This window comes from Macrobrachium nipponense, chromosome 23, assembly GCF_015104395.2.
Source record: "Macrobrachium nipponense isolate FS-2020 chromosome 23, ASM1510439v2, whole genome shotgun sequence".
NCBI lineage: Eukaryota > Metazoa > Arthropoda > Malacostraca > Decapoda > Palaemonidae > Macrobrachium > Macrobrachium nipponense.
Genome location: NC_061090.1, coordinates 56,878,486 through 56,895,985, shown reverse-complemented (window position 1 = coordinate 56,895,985; position 17,500 = coordinate 56,878,486). Strand labels below are relative to the sequence as shown.

At 36.7% G+C, this 17,500-nt stretch overlaps 1 protein-coding gene across 1 annotated transcript in view; it reads left to right on the top strand.

Moving 5' to 3' along the window:
- Positions 1-1,486: 1,486 nt before the first annotated feature.
- LOC135196620 (facilitated trehalose transporter Tret1-like) overlaps positions 1,487-17,500 on the top strand; it is a 16,746-nt gene continuing 732 nt past the window's right edge. The window contains exons 1-6 of the mRNA XM_064223464.1: positions 1,487-1,665; positions 5,267-5,322; positions 8,639-8,789; positions 9,505-9,667; positions 14,335-15,108; positions 15,549-15,684. Coding sequence (XP_064079534.1) covers positions 1,647-1,665; positions 5,267-5,322; positions 8,639-8,789; positions 9,505-9,667; positions 14,335-15,108; positions 15,549-15,684 — 1,299 coding nt within the window. The 5' untranslated portion in view covers positions 1,487-1,646. The remainder of the gene's footprint in view (positions 1,666-5,266; positions 5,323-8,638; positions 8,790-9,504; positions 9,668-14,334; positions 15,109-15,548; positions 15,685-17,500) is intronic.

The following is a 17,500-nucleotide window of genomic DNA, read 5'->3' as shown; positions in this document are numbered from 1 at the left end:
GACAAAATTGTAAAAAAGTTTTTAAACAATATTTATCAGCCCAGTTTTTGTGTCCTCAAGTTCCGAAGATATTAATGTATTTTTCATTGCCATTTGTAAAAAATGCAGCCTTTAGACGTGAACTGACAACAGCGCTAAGCACTTGGTACCCTTATGTCCATTTCAAATTTGTGTTCAACAACCCTTTAACAATAGGCAGACTTTTTAAATTCAAAGACTTACCTTCCGGATTTGTGCTGGTTCTTTCATTGTGTATGAGTATACTTGTCCAAAATGTAATTTTGGAAATTACGTCGGATCTACCCGACGCTTACTGAAAGTCCGCATCGATTCCCATAGAGGTGTCAGTCATCGCACTGGCTGCATTTTAAAATCAAAAGAATTTTCGGCCATAAGGAACCATGCAAATTCATGCAAAACTGACGTTATGTACAATAATTTCAAAATACTCTGTCAAACTGCTGATTGTCTTTCGCTCCTTCTTTTAGAATCTCTTTACATCAAGAAACTGTCTCCTACCTTAAACAACCAAACTACCTCCACACCGTTACATATTGCTTAAGAGCCTATTACTCACATTCTCTCTCTCTCTGCGTCTCCCCCTTGTTTTTGATTCCTCCAACATCGCCTTTTGACTATGCTATTTTCCATCAGTTAACAACCAAACCTCTTAACAGTAAGTCTGGCAGAATGGTGTCTTTGTTTATTTTTTCAATTTTTATTTTTCGTTTTGCTTTTGGATGTGTTATTTTACTAAGTTATTTAGTGTTTTAATTTACGTTTAGCTTAAAGTCACTTTGTAGTTTTTCTTTTTCATTTTAGCTTACAATGACAAACTAAATATTTCTTATAATTATTAGGTTATTTTAGCATACTTTTTAATATTGTAAAAATTAATTCTATTTATAGCCCTGAAGATGGGAAACGTAGGTGTCAATAAAAAGAAGAAATGATCGTCAGTCTTCTCGCTGTCCTCTTCATTATTAAACTTAAGCTCTCCAGGAGCGAAAATCTTACAAGTTATATATATATATATATATATATATATATATATATATATATATATATATCATAAGTAACCAGCACTATTATATCCACTACTATTCTGAATTCCTCAGTATGCAAACTGTACCTTCATATATTTATGTAAATAATAATTTGCATACAAGAGATACATACGCCATTAACGCAAGGGAACAGGACTGCTAAATAATTTGATATTGGGAACATTGAAGTTGTGTTTAACGAATGTTCAGTTTTTCTTATATTGAAATAAATATTCGTTATTTTTTTATCGCCCTTATGAATATTTCATGTTGTATTTCCGTTAATAATAATAATAATAATAATAAAATAATAATAATAATAATAAGAATAAATAAATAAATAAATAAAAAGCTGAAGTCGCCAACCCGCAGCAAGCACTGAAAACTACCATGAAGCAGCATCTGTCATTTTCGTCCGGTAGATGGCACCACCTCAAGCGGCGAAGATATATCTTCACAGTCGTGGGAAGCTGGCAACTGCCTCTCTCGTGTGCGTTTCACTGAATAGTTCAGTATAGCACAAATGAGTGTACCTTTGCACTTATCAGCCGCTCATACTTCCTCATACCCGTCCTTGTGTCAACTCGAGGCTTCGTTAATATGGATTTAACGACTGAAGGTAAGGCTCCTATTTTTATTGCTCTTTTTTTTTTTTTTTTTTTTTTTTACATTTCTCAGCTGCTTGGGTTTTAGTTGCTGGAGAGCATCTTGACACCCAGCCAAGAATGGTTTAAGCGTGAGTTAGTCTCTATATCACACTTGTACCACCTCCGTTTACCTTAGCGTTCATTCAGCCGTTTCGTGGTTAGTCGATCGTGGTGGGTCGCGATTTGGTGTGACAAATTGGCCCAAAGGCTTGCAGATTCATCTGAGGTGAAATTTTGTCAGATGGAAGGCTAAGGCTGCTTTCCTCTGGCGCCATAGCTCTGATGTGAAATTCATATGGAATGTACAGTTTCATTGGGATCACTTTCACTGTGATTTCGCTTGCAATGATCAAATAGTCTTCAGGTCCATTTCAACGAATATATAATTTATACAAACACACACACACACACACACACACACACACACACACATATATATCATAATATATATATGTATATATATATATATCTTATTATATATATATATATACTTAAAAAATCACAGTAGATGCACGTGACTTCATTAAATAAGCGAATACCACAGGAAAATGATAGTCAGAAATCCAAGCGCTTTTGTCTTTACTGAGACATTGTCAAGGAGCTAATGAATACCAGATGGTTACTTGTCAAAAGGTTAAAAATTATCCGATAATCCTGGATTATCTCTAAATTTTTACCCTTTTGACAATTAACCATCTGGTATTTTTGATCTTGTTGTGTACCTGAGACCTTTCTCTCCAATTGGATTTCATTAGCTCCTTGACAATGGCTTATATATATATATATATATATATATATATATATATATATATATATATATATATATATATATTATATATATATACATATATATATACATACATGCATATATATATATATATATATATATATATATATATACATATATATATATATACTTATATATATATATATATATATATATATATATATATCTATATATATATATATATATATATATATATATGTGTGTGTGTGTGTGTGTGTGTGGATGATATCTTCTGTATTTGGCCAGTTCACGAAAATCTCCAGGAATTCCTTAATAATTTCAATAATTTAGTCCCTTCTATAAAATTTACTTTAGAGGAAGAAAGAAATTGTAATTTGAATTTTCTTGATGTAACTGTCCATAGAAATGATAGAAATTTCACATTTTCAGTCTTTCGAAAATCAACTAACATTGCCTCTTTTGTTCATTACTACTCCAATCACCATCAAAATGTTAAATTCTCTGTTTTTTTCTGGGATGTTCCTAAGGGCTTTACGTGTCTGTAGCCCGCAGTTTATTGACGCTGAAATTAAAACTATTTATGATATTGCATTGAAACATAAATACCCAAGGACGTTTGTAGATGTGGCATGGAAAAGAGCTAGAAAAACATTTTATTCAACTAATGACAAACTTGAATTTAGTAAGCATAACATTCTAAAATTACCCTATGATGAAAGGTTTTTAGATATTCCTAGAATTTTAAAGCTTTTTAACATAAATGTTGTTTTCAGTAATATTAATGTCAAGAGTTTAGTAATCAAAAATTCTCCTAAAGATCTTCCAGGCTGCATATATGAAATTCCTTGCAAAAAGTGTGATAAAGTTTATTATGGACAGACCGGTAAATCGCTTTCACAACGTCTCAAACAGCATGAATATTCTGTGAGAACTGGGCAAATATCGAATGCATTATTCGTACATATGAGAGATTTATACCATCCTATTAACTGGAGTCAAGCAAGAGCCTTAATCCCATGTAATGACACAGTTAAAAGGAATATCATTGAATCTTGTTTCATCAAGTCAAATAATAGAAATGTTCTAAATTTAAGTCTTGGTTTATTTAAACTTGATGCTTTCATAATGAAGAAAGTTGTAGATAAATATAAGCAACAAAATTAATATATTCAGTTTTTACATGTTTTGGACTGTAGAGATACTTTGTAATTTCGGTTAGGGTCAAATCTGTTTAGGTTTGTGGCTGTGTGATATCCGATAATCCTGGATTATCTCCTTTAATTTTTATCCTTTTGACAATTAACCATCTGGTATTCTTGATCTTGTTTTGTACCTGAGACCTTTCTCTCCAATTGTACTTCATTAGCTCCTTGACAATGTCTGAGTAAAGACGAAAGCACTTGGATTTCTGACTATCATTTTCCTGTGGGATTCGCTTATTTATGAAGTCACGTGCATCTACTGTGGTTTTTAAGCACACACACACATATATATATATATATATATATTAATATATATATATATATATATATATATATATAATATTATAGGTCAAGTTGACCAACAAACTAAATGCCATCGAATTCAACGAAATATGCATAAAAGGAAAACTTTGCCCCAGAAGTATGCATATATATATACATACATACATATATATATATTATATATATATATATATATATATTATATATATATATATATTAATATATGTATATGTATATATATATATATTTTAAATATTATAATATATTAATTAATATATAATGTATATATATATATATATATTTATATATATATAAGTAATTATAATATTTTATTTATATATATGTGTGTAATATATATGTCTTATTGAAAGTTGTTGCTTCTTCAGCACTGTTGATTCTATAGAGTAACTTCTCTGTTTCTCTTATCTTATCATCAAGCAACATGCCGAAAGGGGTTGTCAGAATCTATGAATTTGTCATAATCTTGTTTATGATACATATACAAGATTATGACAAATTCACAGATATTGACAACCCCTTTTGACAAGTTGCTTGCCAGTTTGTTAAGCAACCATGAGAAGACTTTGATAAGAGAAACAGAGAAGTTACTCTATAGAATCAACAGTGCTGAAGCAGCAATAACTTTCAATAAGACTTGTTTAATAGAGGAGTCGACTACCCAAGTATACGGTATAATATATATATATATATATATATATATATATATATATATATATATATGTGTGTGTTGTGTGTCTGTGTGTCTATATATACATATATAAGCCTCTGTCTAAATAGTGTATCCGTTGAAATGGCCCTCACGGCTATTTGATCATTACAATCGAAGTCAATGTGGAAGTGATTCCGATGAAATTATACATTCCATATGATTTTCACCTTTTTGCAATGCACTTCCCTCCTTAGCAATTTTACTTCTCTTAGTTTATTTTAAATAGCTTTACTTTTAATCAGTCGTCTATCGTAGCATCAAACGTTCCTCTTAATCTATGGTTATTAGAAATTCTTGGTTTATATGAAATGAATTCACGTTGAGTTAAACATACAGGAATCTTAGGGTAGGATATTTATGATTTACTTGTTAGAGTGAAAATGTAAAGAGTAAATAACGTGCTTGTTATAGTGCAGAACAATTATATTTCTAATGAAATATGGCGTATATATTTTAATTTTCGTAAGTGAAACAACGCTCTATTTGACCGTAGGTTTTAGCACGTGCCCCGAGGAAGCCGGAGGTCGGGTTACGCTTTGAAATTAATTCTATCACGACGTTTTTCTCTGAACCTTAGATATTTACAAGCACGTTTCTACGCTTCGTTGCAGAGTCACCAAAAGCTGAAGAGACCAGGACGTCACGTCTCCTGCGGTACGCCAGGCAGGTATGGTACTTAACGTAGACAGTTTAAAAGTAACGTTACTGAATATTTTTGTATTAAATTCCAAGGCTTCCAAATCCCTTTTAGAAACACAGAAAGTGACGATGTAAGGAATGAATGTGTAAAGGAATGCTGAAGGTGTTGAAAAAGGAAGACTCATGATGGCGATGCTTTCTGTTCTTTCAATTAAAAAGAAACATCGAGGAAATAATATTCTATGGAATTTCGATGCATAGGTTTCTTCTCGTGAATTACCAGGCAGAGCAAGATGAAAAACTCCTATGATGGACTGCCGCCTCGGTGGCTGCGAGTTTGATTCTTGGGCATTCCATTGAGGTGTGAGAGATGTGTACTTCTGGTGACAGAAGTTCACTCTTGACGTGGTTCGGAAGTCACGTAAAGCCGTTGGTCCCGTTGCTGAATAACTACTGGTTCCATGCAACGTAAAACACCATACAAACAAATGAACAATAACTCCTATGACAAGGTTTATATACCTAATAATAAGCAGAAATCCGTTCCGAGCGCTTTCGTCCTTTATTGAGACGATGTCGAATCACAAATCAGACGACAATGTCTCATGAAAGGACGAAAAGTGCTCGGTACGAATTTCTGCCTATTATTATTCCTACGGTTTTCGCTTATATGTGTGTACTATATTTATATGTAAATTAATCACTTTCACAGTTATTGTTCTGTCCATAATGCAATTAATAACAGGACCTTCTTTAAATGGGATGACATCTAGCACAGATTCTTATTCAGGAAATGGGGCACGGCTGCATTAATACGTATATGAGAGAGGGAATTAAAGCCATTGTTGTTCCAATTTCGTGTGTTTTGCTATTTTGAAATCTTTTAATTATCTTGTATCACTTATGCAGGCACGCCCTCGTGACCTCAGCATTTCTCCGACTGGGGCGTTTTACGGGTGGGCGGGGCGCGTTCAGATTCTCGAGATGTACAGGGTGTCCATAAAGTCTCAGTACCATTACAAGTATTTCTTGCCCAGAATGGTACTGGGACTTTATTGGACACTCAGTATTATTGCATCAGGCCATGCCCCTAGGTTAGATTAGGTTAGATTGAGTTAGGTTAGGTCAGTTGAAGTTGAGATCTGGTTGGTAGTTTGGGTGTTAGAAACATATTGAGATTATTTTCCAGAAGATTCTATTGGTTAGTTGTAAAGATAGGGCGTCCAGCCTTTTTTTTTTCAGGGAAGGTGCCGGAACTCGGTTACATTTCGGGAATGTCGTTCACTTGGTCTCTAGCGTATTTGCGTGACCACTTTTCTATTACTGTGTTTATGATTATTCTAGATAGGCTGCGTTTAAAACCGCTTCCAGGGTGGCCTGCCTGCCATTACATTAGTCTCCCGTAGGGGGCTATAGTGCCGTCAGTGCGCTTCATTCTGCACAATGTAGGCATTACTTAAGGTTCTTTGCAGCGTCCCTTCGGCCCCTTGCTGCAACTACTTTCATTTCTTTTACTGTACCTCAGTTCAAATTCTTTTTCTTCCATCTTGCTGTCCACCCTTTCCTAACAATTGTTCCATAGTGCAACTGCTTTGAGGTTTTCCTCCTGTTACACTTTTCAAACCTTTTACTGTCAATTTCCGTTTCAGCGCTGAATGGCCTTAGTTGCCCCAGTGCTTGGCATAATGCCAAAAAAATCTGCATAAATAAAAAAGACAATCATTACATGGCTCATGTTATGGAGGCGCTTTCTACAGTCATTTTATCCCGTTTTATGTTTTTTTTTTTTTTTTTTTTTTTTTTTTTTTTTTTTTGCGTAGGTAGTTCATCATATTCTCCCTGTCTCTTTTTGCGGTCGTTTTTTCCTGGTAACCGCCAACGACTGATTGCAGTGCCTAAACATTTTGTTTTCGTCGTTCTTCATAGTCTAAAAACACGCTACCATGTGATATACCGGACCCCCTCCCCCTCCCCATCTGCCGACTTCTTATTCCGACATACTTCGTTCCCAATCGTGTTGTTGTAACTGCCTATCAATCTGGAATGATCCAGTTTCCTTCGTATTAAAACTGAAATATAATTTTTAAAACTTTCTTTTATGTTACATTCATTGCCGTACGTTTAGGCTATTTTTTTAAATGATTTTCGAAATAAAAAATCGGTCATCAAAAAGAGGGCAGGGCTGACAACAATTTCGTTTCCTTTTGAGGGATGTAATGTAGTCAAATCAAATGCCTACGAACATGTGGTATACGTTTTAGACGTTGCCACGTTGGCCAGATTTTACCAATACAACCTGGACCTCAGTTGGGATATCGTAATAGATGTGGCAAACACGCTTTGCTACATCTTCGCTTGATAGGTCAGGGAGTTCTCTAGGACTTGGGGTAAACAGTTTGACATTTGCTCCGCATATCAAAAATCATGAAAGAGAAAGTACTGGAATTGGAAGCACTGAAATCATATACATTAAACTGCTTTCATCAAAAGGTACTAGCATAAGGACGATTTGATTTGTTCTAAATGAATTATACAAATGCCAAATGTCTAGCCCAGACTCAATGATAAATGATACAAATCGATTTTAAAAGATACCGTTATTGGCTGCTTAAGCGATGGTAGATTGTAAATGAAGTCTTTCTCCCTTATTATTATTATTATTATTATTATTATTATTATTATTATTGAAATGGTTTAACCAGAACACTGAGATGACTACCATCTCTCAAAGGGCTGGCCAGAGGGATTTGGATGGTAGATTGTAAATGAAGTCTTTCTCCCCTATTATTATTATTATTATTATTATTATTATTATTATTATTATTATTATTATTATTATTATTATTGTGAAATTAAGAACTGCACAAAGGCAGATGATCTCATACTGGAACACACACACACACACACATACACACAACACACTGACACAGACACAGACACACACACACACACACACATATATATATATGTATATATATATATATATATATATATATATATATATATATATATATACTATGACTAGTAAAAAATGTTCTGTTACGACAGATCCCATCTAATAAAAGGAGCCCATAAAAAACGCCAAAATATAGAAAGTAAGTCCTTACTTTCTATATTTTTGCGTTTTTATGGCTCCTTTTATATATATTATATAAATGTATATATATATATGCACACACATCACTTTGCATTTGTATTCACTGCATAAGATTGGCTTTACAGAAATTCAAGAGTTCATACCCCTTGATTCAATGCATTAAATCTTTCAGCAGACCTATAGGTACGCTGGCTTGTCGATCGTCGTATCCTAATGTGGTACATCTGTAATCGAATGCCTCTTTCAGTTTGTGATAGTTTTGAGCGCTGGCCTCATAAGCGTCCCCTCTGGCATGATGCAGCTCTGGCCCAACGTGCTGGCTTCGCATTACGCCAAGAGCAATGGCACCATTTTTGGCACCGAGTTGGAAGTCTCCCTGTGGGAGATAGATCTGATATGTGAGTAGTACTAGGCTCATGTAGGTAGGTATTCCTCGTCCTTGTCAAATACAACCCGTCTCCATGTATGGTTTTTGTGCCGTCTTTGCACTCTCTTCTCGTCCGCTAGCTGCATCTTCCCGTCAGTCTTTTACTCTGCCTCCATTCCTGCTGACCAACTCCTCTAACGATTGCTTTCTTAGTGCGACTGTGTGGAGTTTTCTCCCAATTCCACCTGCAGAGTCTTAGATTCCATTTGCTTTAGTTTTAAGATCTCTCTCTTTTTTTTTTTTTTTTTTTTTTTTTTTTTTTTATCTTTTGCTCTGCGTGGCCCAAACTGCTTGGCAGCGTATATTTCATAAAATCATAAAATCAATCAAATATGGCTTCTAACATGTTTGTTGTTGTTGTTGTTATTGTAAGGGGAAAGTGCATTATACTACAGAAGAACTTCTTTTTTTTTTTTTTATTTGGGAAGGGCAATGTTCACATTTCTTAATGTTCACATTTCTTAATGTTCACATTCCTTAATGTTCATATTTCTTAATGTTCACATTTCTTAAATTAGTAGGATAGTGGGATATTTAACTCTTTTATAGATATTTATAGATATTTAACCCTTCACAAACACCTTTTTTTTAATAGCAAGCGTGACACAAATTGGCAGGGTAGTTGGGTATTTAACTCTTTTATAGATATTTAACTCTTCACACCAATACTTTTGAATTTTTTTTAGCAAGCGTGACACAAATTGGCCGGATAGTGGGGTACTTAACGGCCGGTCACCTGCTTGGCACCATTGGAAGGAAGTGGTCGCTGCTAGTCACTGGGGTGCCCGGAATAGTCGGCTCAACCCTGATCACGGTGTCTGTTAACATCTACATGATTGTCGTTGGCAGGTAAGAAGAAGAAATCAGTTGATAAACGACGAAGAAAAAAACATATTCAGCAACTTATGACGTACATTATCACAAACCGTGATAAGTGGTACGGGGTGTCCATAAAGTCCCCGTACCATTCTGTGCATAATTAACTGTGATTTTTGAAACAATGTATCAGCCCCTCGTCAATGGCCGCGAAATAATTATTTTTCCACATACTCACACACACACATATATATATATATATAATATATATATATATATATATATATATATATATATATATATATATATATATATCATCATCATCATCATCATCATCTCATGGCTATCACTCGATTCGAGTATGAATGCTCTGGGATGTGGTTATTGATGGGTTCTTATGTGGCTAACGAGACCAATTCTCGAGCCACATACTCTGTCACAATTGGGGCATGTGTTGTTAGGTGGGAGTGGAGGCTGTGGATGGACCTGACGAGCTTGTCTTGCAGCTCTACGGTTCTCCAGATGCTGCTCTCTGTTCTCTTCATAATTTTGAATTCCATCTTACACTTAAACTCTCCAAGCAGATCGCTCCACTGCATCGGTCTCCCATGTTTTATAGTTAATGTTACATAGTTTTAAGCTGTCTTTTAAGCCGTCTTTGAATCTCTTCCTTGGTTTGCCAACATTTCGAGTCCCGTCACTTAGCTCTGAATAAAAGAGCTGCTTAGGAAAGCGGCTGTCTGCCACTCTGACAACATGCCCTGCCCATTTCAACTGGCTTTTTATTATAATGGCCTCAATACTGAGGCAGTCGGCCTCTTCAAGAACACTTACATTAGTGCGGGGGTCTTCCCAAGTTATTCTCAAGATGTTTCGCAAGGACCGCTGATGGAATTTCTCAAGGGCTTTAACATGGCGTCGGTAAGTTGTCCAGGTTTCGGAACCATAAAGAAGGGTAGGTAGGACTATTGCCTGATATACCTTTATTTTGGTGTTAATACGCAAGTCATGATCATCAAAAATTTTCGTGCGTAGTTTTCCAAAAGCTGAGTTAGCACATCTTAGACGATATTGAACTTCATCATCTATATTGGCATTTGAAGATAGATGACTGCCCAGGTATGGGAAGCGGTCTACAGTTTCTAGAGCTTCTCCATTAATTTCTATAGTAGGTGCAACTCTTATGGCTTCAGTTTGGGGTGGCTGATATAATACTTGGGTTTTTCTGATGTTGATGGAAAGTCCAAGACGAGAGTAAGCATTTGCAAATGCATTCAGTATAGTTTGCAGATCATTTTCAGTTTGAGCACAGACAGCGTTGTCGTCTGCATACATACTGAAGCTCAACAATAGCAGTAACATTGACTTTAGTTGTTGCCTTAAGCCGGTTGAGATTGAATATTCCTGCGTCTGTTCTGTAATTGATGGAGATACCTGGAGGCAATTCATCTTGAATGAGGTGCAAAACAACAGTTATAAATATGGAAAACAAGGTAGGAGCAGCGACACAACCCTGTTTTACGCCTGACTTAACTTTGAAAGGTTCAGTAAGGCTACCATTAGCCATTACAGTCACTGACATATTATCATGTAGTAGCCTCAGAATCTTTATGAATTTTGGTGAGCATCCATATCTAGATAGTATCTCCCAGAGCAGCTCACGACTGACACTGTCAAAAGCTTTTGTCAGGTCAATGAATCCCATGTAAAGGGGTTTTTAGTTGTTCTCGACATTTTTCTTGCAACTGCCTCGCCGAGAAAACCATGTCAGTTGTACCACGAGCAGGTCTGAAACCACACTGAGACTCGGGTAGGATCTTCTCAGCTAGAGATGTTAGTCTTGTTGTAAGAGTTCTTGCTAAGACCTTTCCAGCTACTGACAGGAGGGTAATTCCTCTGTAATTTCCACAAACTGATCGGTCCCCTTTTTTCTTATACATTGTGTTGATAATTCCATCTATGAGGTCATTTGGAATTTCCTAATGCATTCAGATTTTTTCAATTAGTTGGTGAAGTTGACGATGTAAGGTTGGTCCTCCATATTTATATATTTCAGCAGGAATGTTGTCGGGTCTCGCAGCTTTGTTGTTCTTCATAGAGAAGATAGCCAACTCCACTTCCTCTAGAGTTGGTACCACTGCAAGTGTCATATCCAGTGGGAGACGAGGGAGTTGTTGTAGTACATCCTCGTCTATCACAGGGTCTCTATTAAGTAGTTCTTCAAAATGTTCTTTCCAACGACACAGGATTTCATTCTTGTTTTCAAGGAGTCGAGTGCCGTCTTGACTATGTAAGGGTGCTAGCCCTTGGGAACTTGGCCAAAATATAGTTTTCATTCCATTAAAAAGGCTTCTCGTGTCATTTCTGTCAAAGAAGGATTGGAGCTCATTTGCTTTGTCTGTCAACCACTTATTTTTCATTTCCCTTGTGGCATTTTGTATCTGAGCTTTTGCCGTGCGGTGTATTTTCTTCTTTGTTTCAGACTTTGCGTCATTCAGATGTTCAAACAGATATTTTCTGGCCTTTTGAATAAGCTCTTGAATAGCTGCATCATTCTGATCAAACCAATCTTGATGTTCGTATTTCTTTAGACCAACTGATTCTTTACATGCGCTGATTACGGAATCCTTAAATTGACTCCAGTGATCAACAATATTGGGTGGATATTCCTGTTCTAGTTTATTAGCGAGACACCGCTGAAGTTCAATCTTATTCGAGTCGTTCTTAAGTGAATCAACGTTAAACTTCAGTCGCTTTAGTGCATGCGCGTTTCTCTTTTTAGTCAATATCTCCTAATACAGAGTATACCAGGCGGTGGTCAGTCCAGCAGTCTTCGGATCCTGTCACTGATCTTGTATGTAATACATCCTTTCGATCATGAGATCTTACCATAATGTAATCTAAGAGATGCCAATGTTTAGATCTTGGATGTTGCCAGGTGGTTTTAAGTTTATTTTTCTGTTTAATAAGAGTATTAGTTACTACCAGATCATGTTCTACACACTTCGAGAGTAGGAGTGTTCCATTTAAATTAATCTTGCCAACATCCTCTTTTCCAATGGTACCTCTCCAGATGTCACTGTCTCGTCCTACTCTGGCATTAAAGTCACCTAATAGGATTGCTTTGTCTTCATTTGGGATAGCTGTGAGAGCTGTGTCTAAAGCGGCATAATTGATGTACGAGAGAAATTGATCAGCATGGAATTACATCCTAATATCAAGTTTACATGAGAGAGAGAGGAAAATGATCGATTACCATTTTTGGATGTTTTGGTGTTTCGAAGCGGTGATAGTTTTAACACTTCCGTTTTTAGAAAAAAAGACGTTATCCGGTCTGGGTTCAAATATTTATAGTGCTTGTTTTTATAATTTTAAACTTGATTAAATTTTTACTTTGCTCCATCGGGCTTACACTCTAACCTCTTCCTGGGATTTGTATCATAAAGAAATATTGTTCCTGTTTAAATATCTTACCGATAACTGGTTTCCCTCACATGTTTTCTTCAAACGTTGCAAGAATATTCTAAATAAGAAACTATCGGACTCCCCTTCCATAAGCACTGTTCCACGAAAGAAACTATATGCTAGTATTCCATACATCCAAGACGACAAATTTAGAAGGAATCTCAAGTCTGCAATTGAAAAACACTTTAATATGTTGCAAGTTATATTAATTCCAAAAAATCCCCTTACAATAGGATCACTTTTCAAATTTAAAGACAGACTCTACCCAATATTGCAAGTATATAAATATACTTGCCGCAGATGTGATTTGGGGACTTACGTGGGTTCGACTAAACGATTGCTAAAAGTCAGAGCTGATTCACATATTGGTGTAAGTCATCGTACTGGCTGCAGAGAGTCCAATCCTGAAGTTTTTATCAGAAATCATGTAAAAATTTGTAAAACCACCATCAATTATACTGACTTCTCTGTCTTGGGCCAAACAAGCCGTTTACACGAACTGCTTATATTAGAGTCGTTATTTATTAAGCAATTAGTGCCCAAAGTGAACTCACACACTTCCTTTGTACAGTTGTATCTGGGTTGGAGACCGGCTTTCTTCGCTGCTTCTCCCTTCTCTCCGAATCACTCAGTCTTCAACTTTTTAGTCTAGCAGGTGCTTTTTAAATCGCTTTCATTTTATTTACGTTTTTTGTATATTTGTTGAGACTCTTAAAGTCAAAGTTATGTTTCATGTATTTTTAATTTGTGTTGTTTCTCTTTTAGCCTTGATGATGTAACTATGTGTTACGAAACGCGTCGGCAATAAATGTACTCTCACCTGATGACCGGCTATCTCCTTAATTGTCACCCTTTCCTTCCATATATATGAATATATATAGTATATATATGGATATATATATAGTATATATATATATATATATATATATATATATGTCTAATAAAAGGAGCCCATAAAAACGCCAAAATACAGAGTAAGCACTACATTTCATCTCTCTCTCTCTCTACCTGAAGAGAGAGAGAGACAGCAGTCTCTGAAATATATTAGTACTTACTTTCTGTATTTTGGCGTTTTTATAGGCTCCTTTTATTAGATGGAATTCTGTAGTAGCAGCAGAACACATGTTTGTGCGTGCGTGTGTGTTTGTGCACACGCAATTTTATCATAGAATGTCATCAATACATTCAATATTATTTCCATACTATGGTGTTAAAAGACACCGCGAAATTTCCAGATTGCTGAACGGAATCACGATAGGCCTAAGCCTCATCTCGCTGTTCGTCTACGCCGCCGAAGTCTCCGACGCCGAGATTCGCGGGGCGCTGATCTCGATGTGCAACGCCCTAATGCACCTCGGAGGGATCTCCAACTTGGCCCTCGGCATTTCCTTCACCTGGTACTACATGTCTCTCATCTGCGTGGGCCTGCTCCTCGTCCACATCCTGTTGGTCTGCGCCCTGGACGAGAGCCCTTCCTTCCTGGCCGTCACTTCCCGCGACGAAGACGCCCTCAGGGTCTTGCGCAAACTGAAGGGTCCCCACGCGGACATCCACGGGGAGCTGGATTACCTGAAGAAGCGAAATCATCAGAAGCTAGGCGACTCCCGAGGCTTCCGAGCGCTGTTGGACAGGGAGCACCTCCCGACAGTAGGCCTAATGACCGGGATCTTCTTCATTTACGGGTTCTCGGGGAGCCAGGTGTTCCGGATCAACGCCACGCGCCAGATCCAGCAGCTCGGTCTAGGCCTGGACGAACAGGTGACGACCATCATCGTTATCTCGCTGTATTTCGTGGGGAACCTTTCCATGGCGTTTTTGACGGACTTCCTCGGGCGACGCCGTTGCATGATGATGTCGCTGGCCATCGTTGCGGCTTCGTACCTGTCCATCGGGGCATTCATGTTCTTCCTGGAGGAGGAAATGCCCCCGAATGAGATGCAATTGAGGGAACCGCTGGCCTTTTCGTACGAGGTTCTCAACGCCACGTTGACCGAAGTCTTTCCTGACAGGTGAGAGGGTCCGGGACTTTGGAGTGTCACTTGTTGTCACGCTTGATATAGCTATGTACGTCAAGATTTTGATATATTTTGATATATAGTAGTACCCCTGATGGCTACAGACACTCCTTCCAGCTATAATATTAACTCAGATTTTTATTCAATTGCTTCATATATTTCTGTTATAGATGTTGTTCTCTGCAACATCGGTAATATCTTTATTTAACATATCAGCCAGAAAGTATATTCATAAAAGAATATCCCATTCAGTTATTATTAAAGAATGGTTGCTCTCTCTCTCTCTCTCTCTCTCTCTCTCTCTCTCTCTCTCTCTCTCTCTCTCACACACACTCTTTCCTCCTCCTCCTCATATTCTTATAAGATAAAAATAGAAAAAAAATCTCACTGACTTATTCTCCAAACTGTTTAGTCAAGATTGACCTGGATTTCAGCTCAAGTATCATCCCCATGAAAACATGGTTTCCTATGCTCTGCCTGATGTGTGCTGCCTTCGGGTATGGCTCGGGCATCAGTACCCTTGCGTCAATGTTGCCAACAGAACTTTTCCCTACGAGCATCAGGCCACAGGTGAGAAAACGGGATGAAAGTAGTACTGCCAAGGAGCATAGGTTAGGTCAAGTAAGTTGACATTAGGTTGGGTTAGTTTAGCAAATGAATATCATGTTCTAGTCCTTCTGCTCGACTTTGGTTTTTAAGGCCGGCCACTCACGTCAGATGGGATTTGTCATGCCCGATCGAAATGGCCGGGGTTTAAGCAAGTTTGAATGTGAGTGGGGTGTTTTTTAGTCAAGTCAGTTCTGATCAAGCCCGGCATTGACTGCCGGGCTTGATCAGAACTGACTTGACTAAAAAACACCCCAAAACCTGACAGTTGAGGTTTGAATGAGCAACTCACGGTCCGACACAACAGTCAAATGGGGGTTTTTCAGATTAAGTCGTTCAGAACTGATAGTTTGACCGTGAGTGGGGTTTCGACGAGGCTTGATGAACTAGGAGATTCATTTACCAAGAAACGCCACAAAAGAAGATATCGTCCAACATGTCAGACTTTCGATAGATAAAGAGTTCTGGACGGGGTTCTTTGAGATTTATAAGTCGTAGCAATGTCTGTGGAATATAAAAAGTAAAGAATATTCTGACAAAGACAAGAAATGCACCTTAACAATCGATATTTGAGAAACTAAAGAAAAAGAGTCCTGATGCAACGAAAGAAATGGTGAACAAGAAAATAGACAATAAATATAAGACCTTCATATCGGAAAGAATTAAGGAAAGTAGAGGCATCTAAGAAATCAGGAAGTGGTGCATAAGACGTTTCGTCCCTTAGACATGATAAATATACATATTTTTCTAATTTCTTTACATACTGAATTTTGTAGAATTTTATATAATTGCAATTTACCTTATGTGTAAACAAATTTAATTACACAAAACTTTCATTCACCACAGTGATGTTGGAGACTGAAGGCACGTAGCGTTTCCAGATCCTGGTTTCAAAGTACCAAATGACGTAATATATATATATATATATATATATATATATAGATATATATATATATATATATATATATATATAATATATATATATATATGTGTGTGTGTGTGTGTGTGTGTGTGTGTGTGTGTGTGTGTGTTAATAGCATATAATACAATACGTAAAGAAATCTCTCAAAATATAAAAAAAAAATTGGTGCCTTGCTCAGGACGTTTAATCAGTTATAATCCAAAGTAAAGGAAAAATAAGAAAATAAACTGAGGATATTTCTTTATATGCTAAAAAGCTCCTAAATGGTACTTGGTGCTGATTGCGAAATAGTACAGCGTAATGACTGGTTACACAAAGATTTATTACCTTTTCACTTTTATAATTTCCTACACTAATTTTATACACTACAAACTGTTTGGTATATTTGTAGAAGAGTCAATTATTTTGAGTTTCTAAAAGCTACTTTATTTTTTATTAAAGATACAAATATGTATACATGAGTTTTATTCATCTTCATTATGTAGTCTTTGCAGTGTTGTCCAAATAGCTTAATATGTCTCCATCATGACTCTTCCAAGAGCTTTGGGCCATATGGCCACACTCAATTTTATATCTTGATAAGAACAGTCAGTGGCTAAGTAGCGTAATGTGGCACTTGGCCTTTCACAGGGCGTTGTGGATTTCGTCATGCATGTGTCCTTTAGCACGACCGTTATAATCTTCCTACAAAATTGAATGTTGCCTCGTCCACCCTCACGTTTATCATAGCAATCCCTGGGAGCTACCTGTATTTCCTTTAAAAGCAATAAATGTGAGTTTTTCTCTCTTCAACAACCATCATTGACCCAATATTCTTTTTCGTTGTTTTTTTTTTTTCATTGTTATACTGGCTGCAGC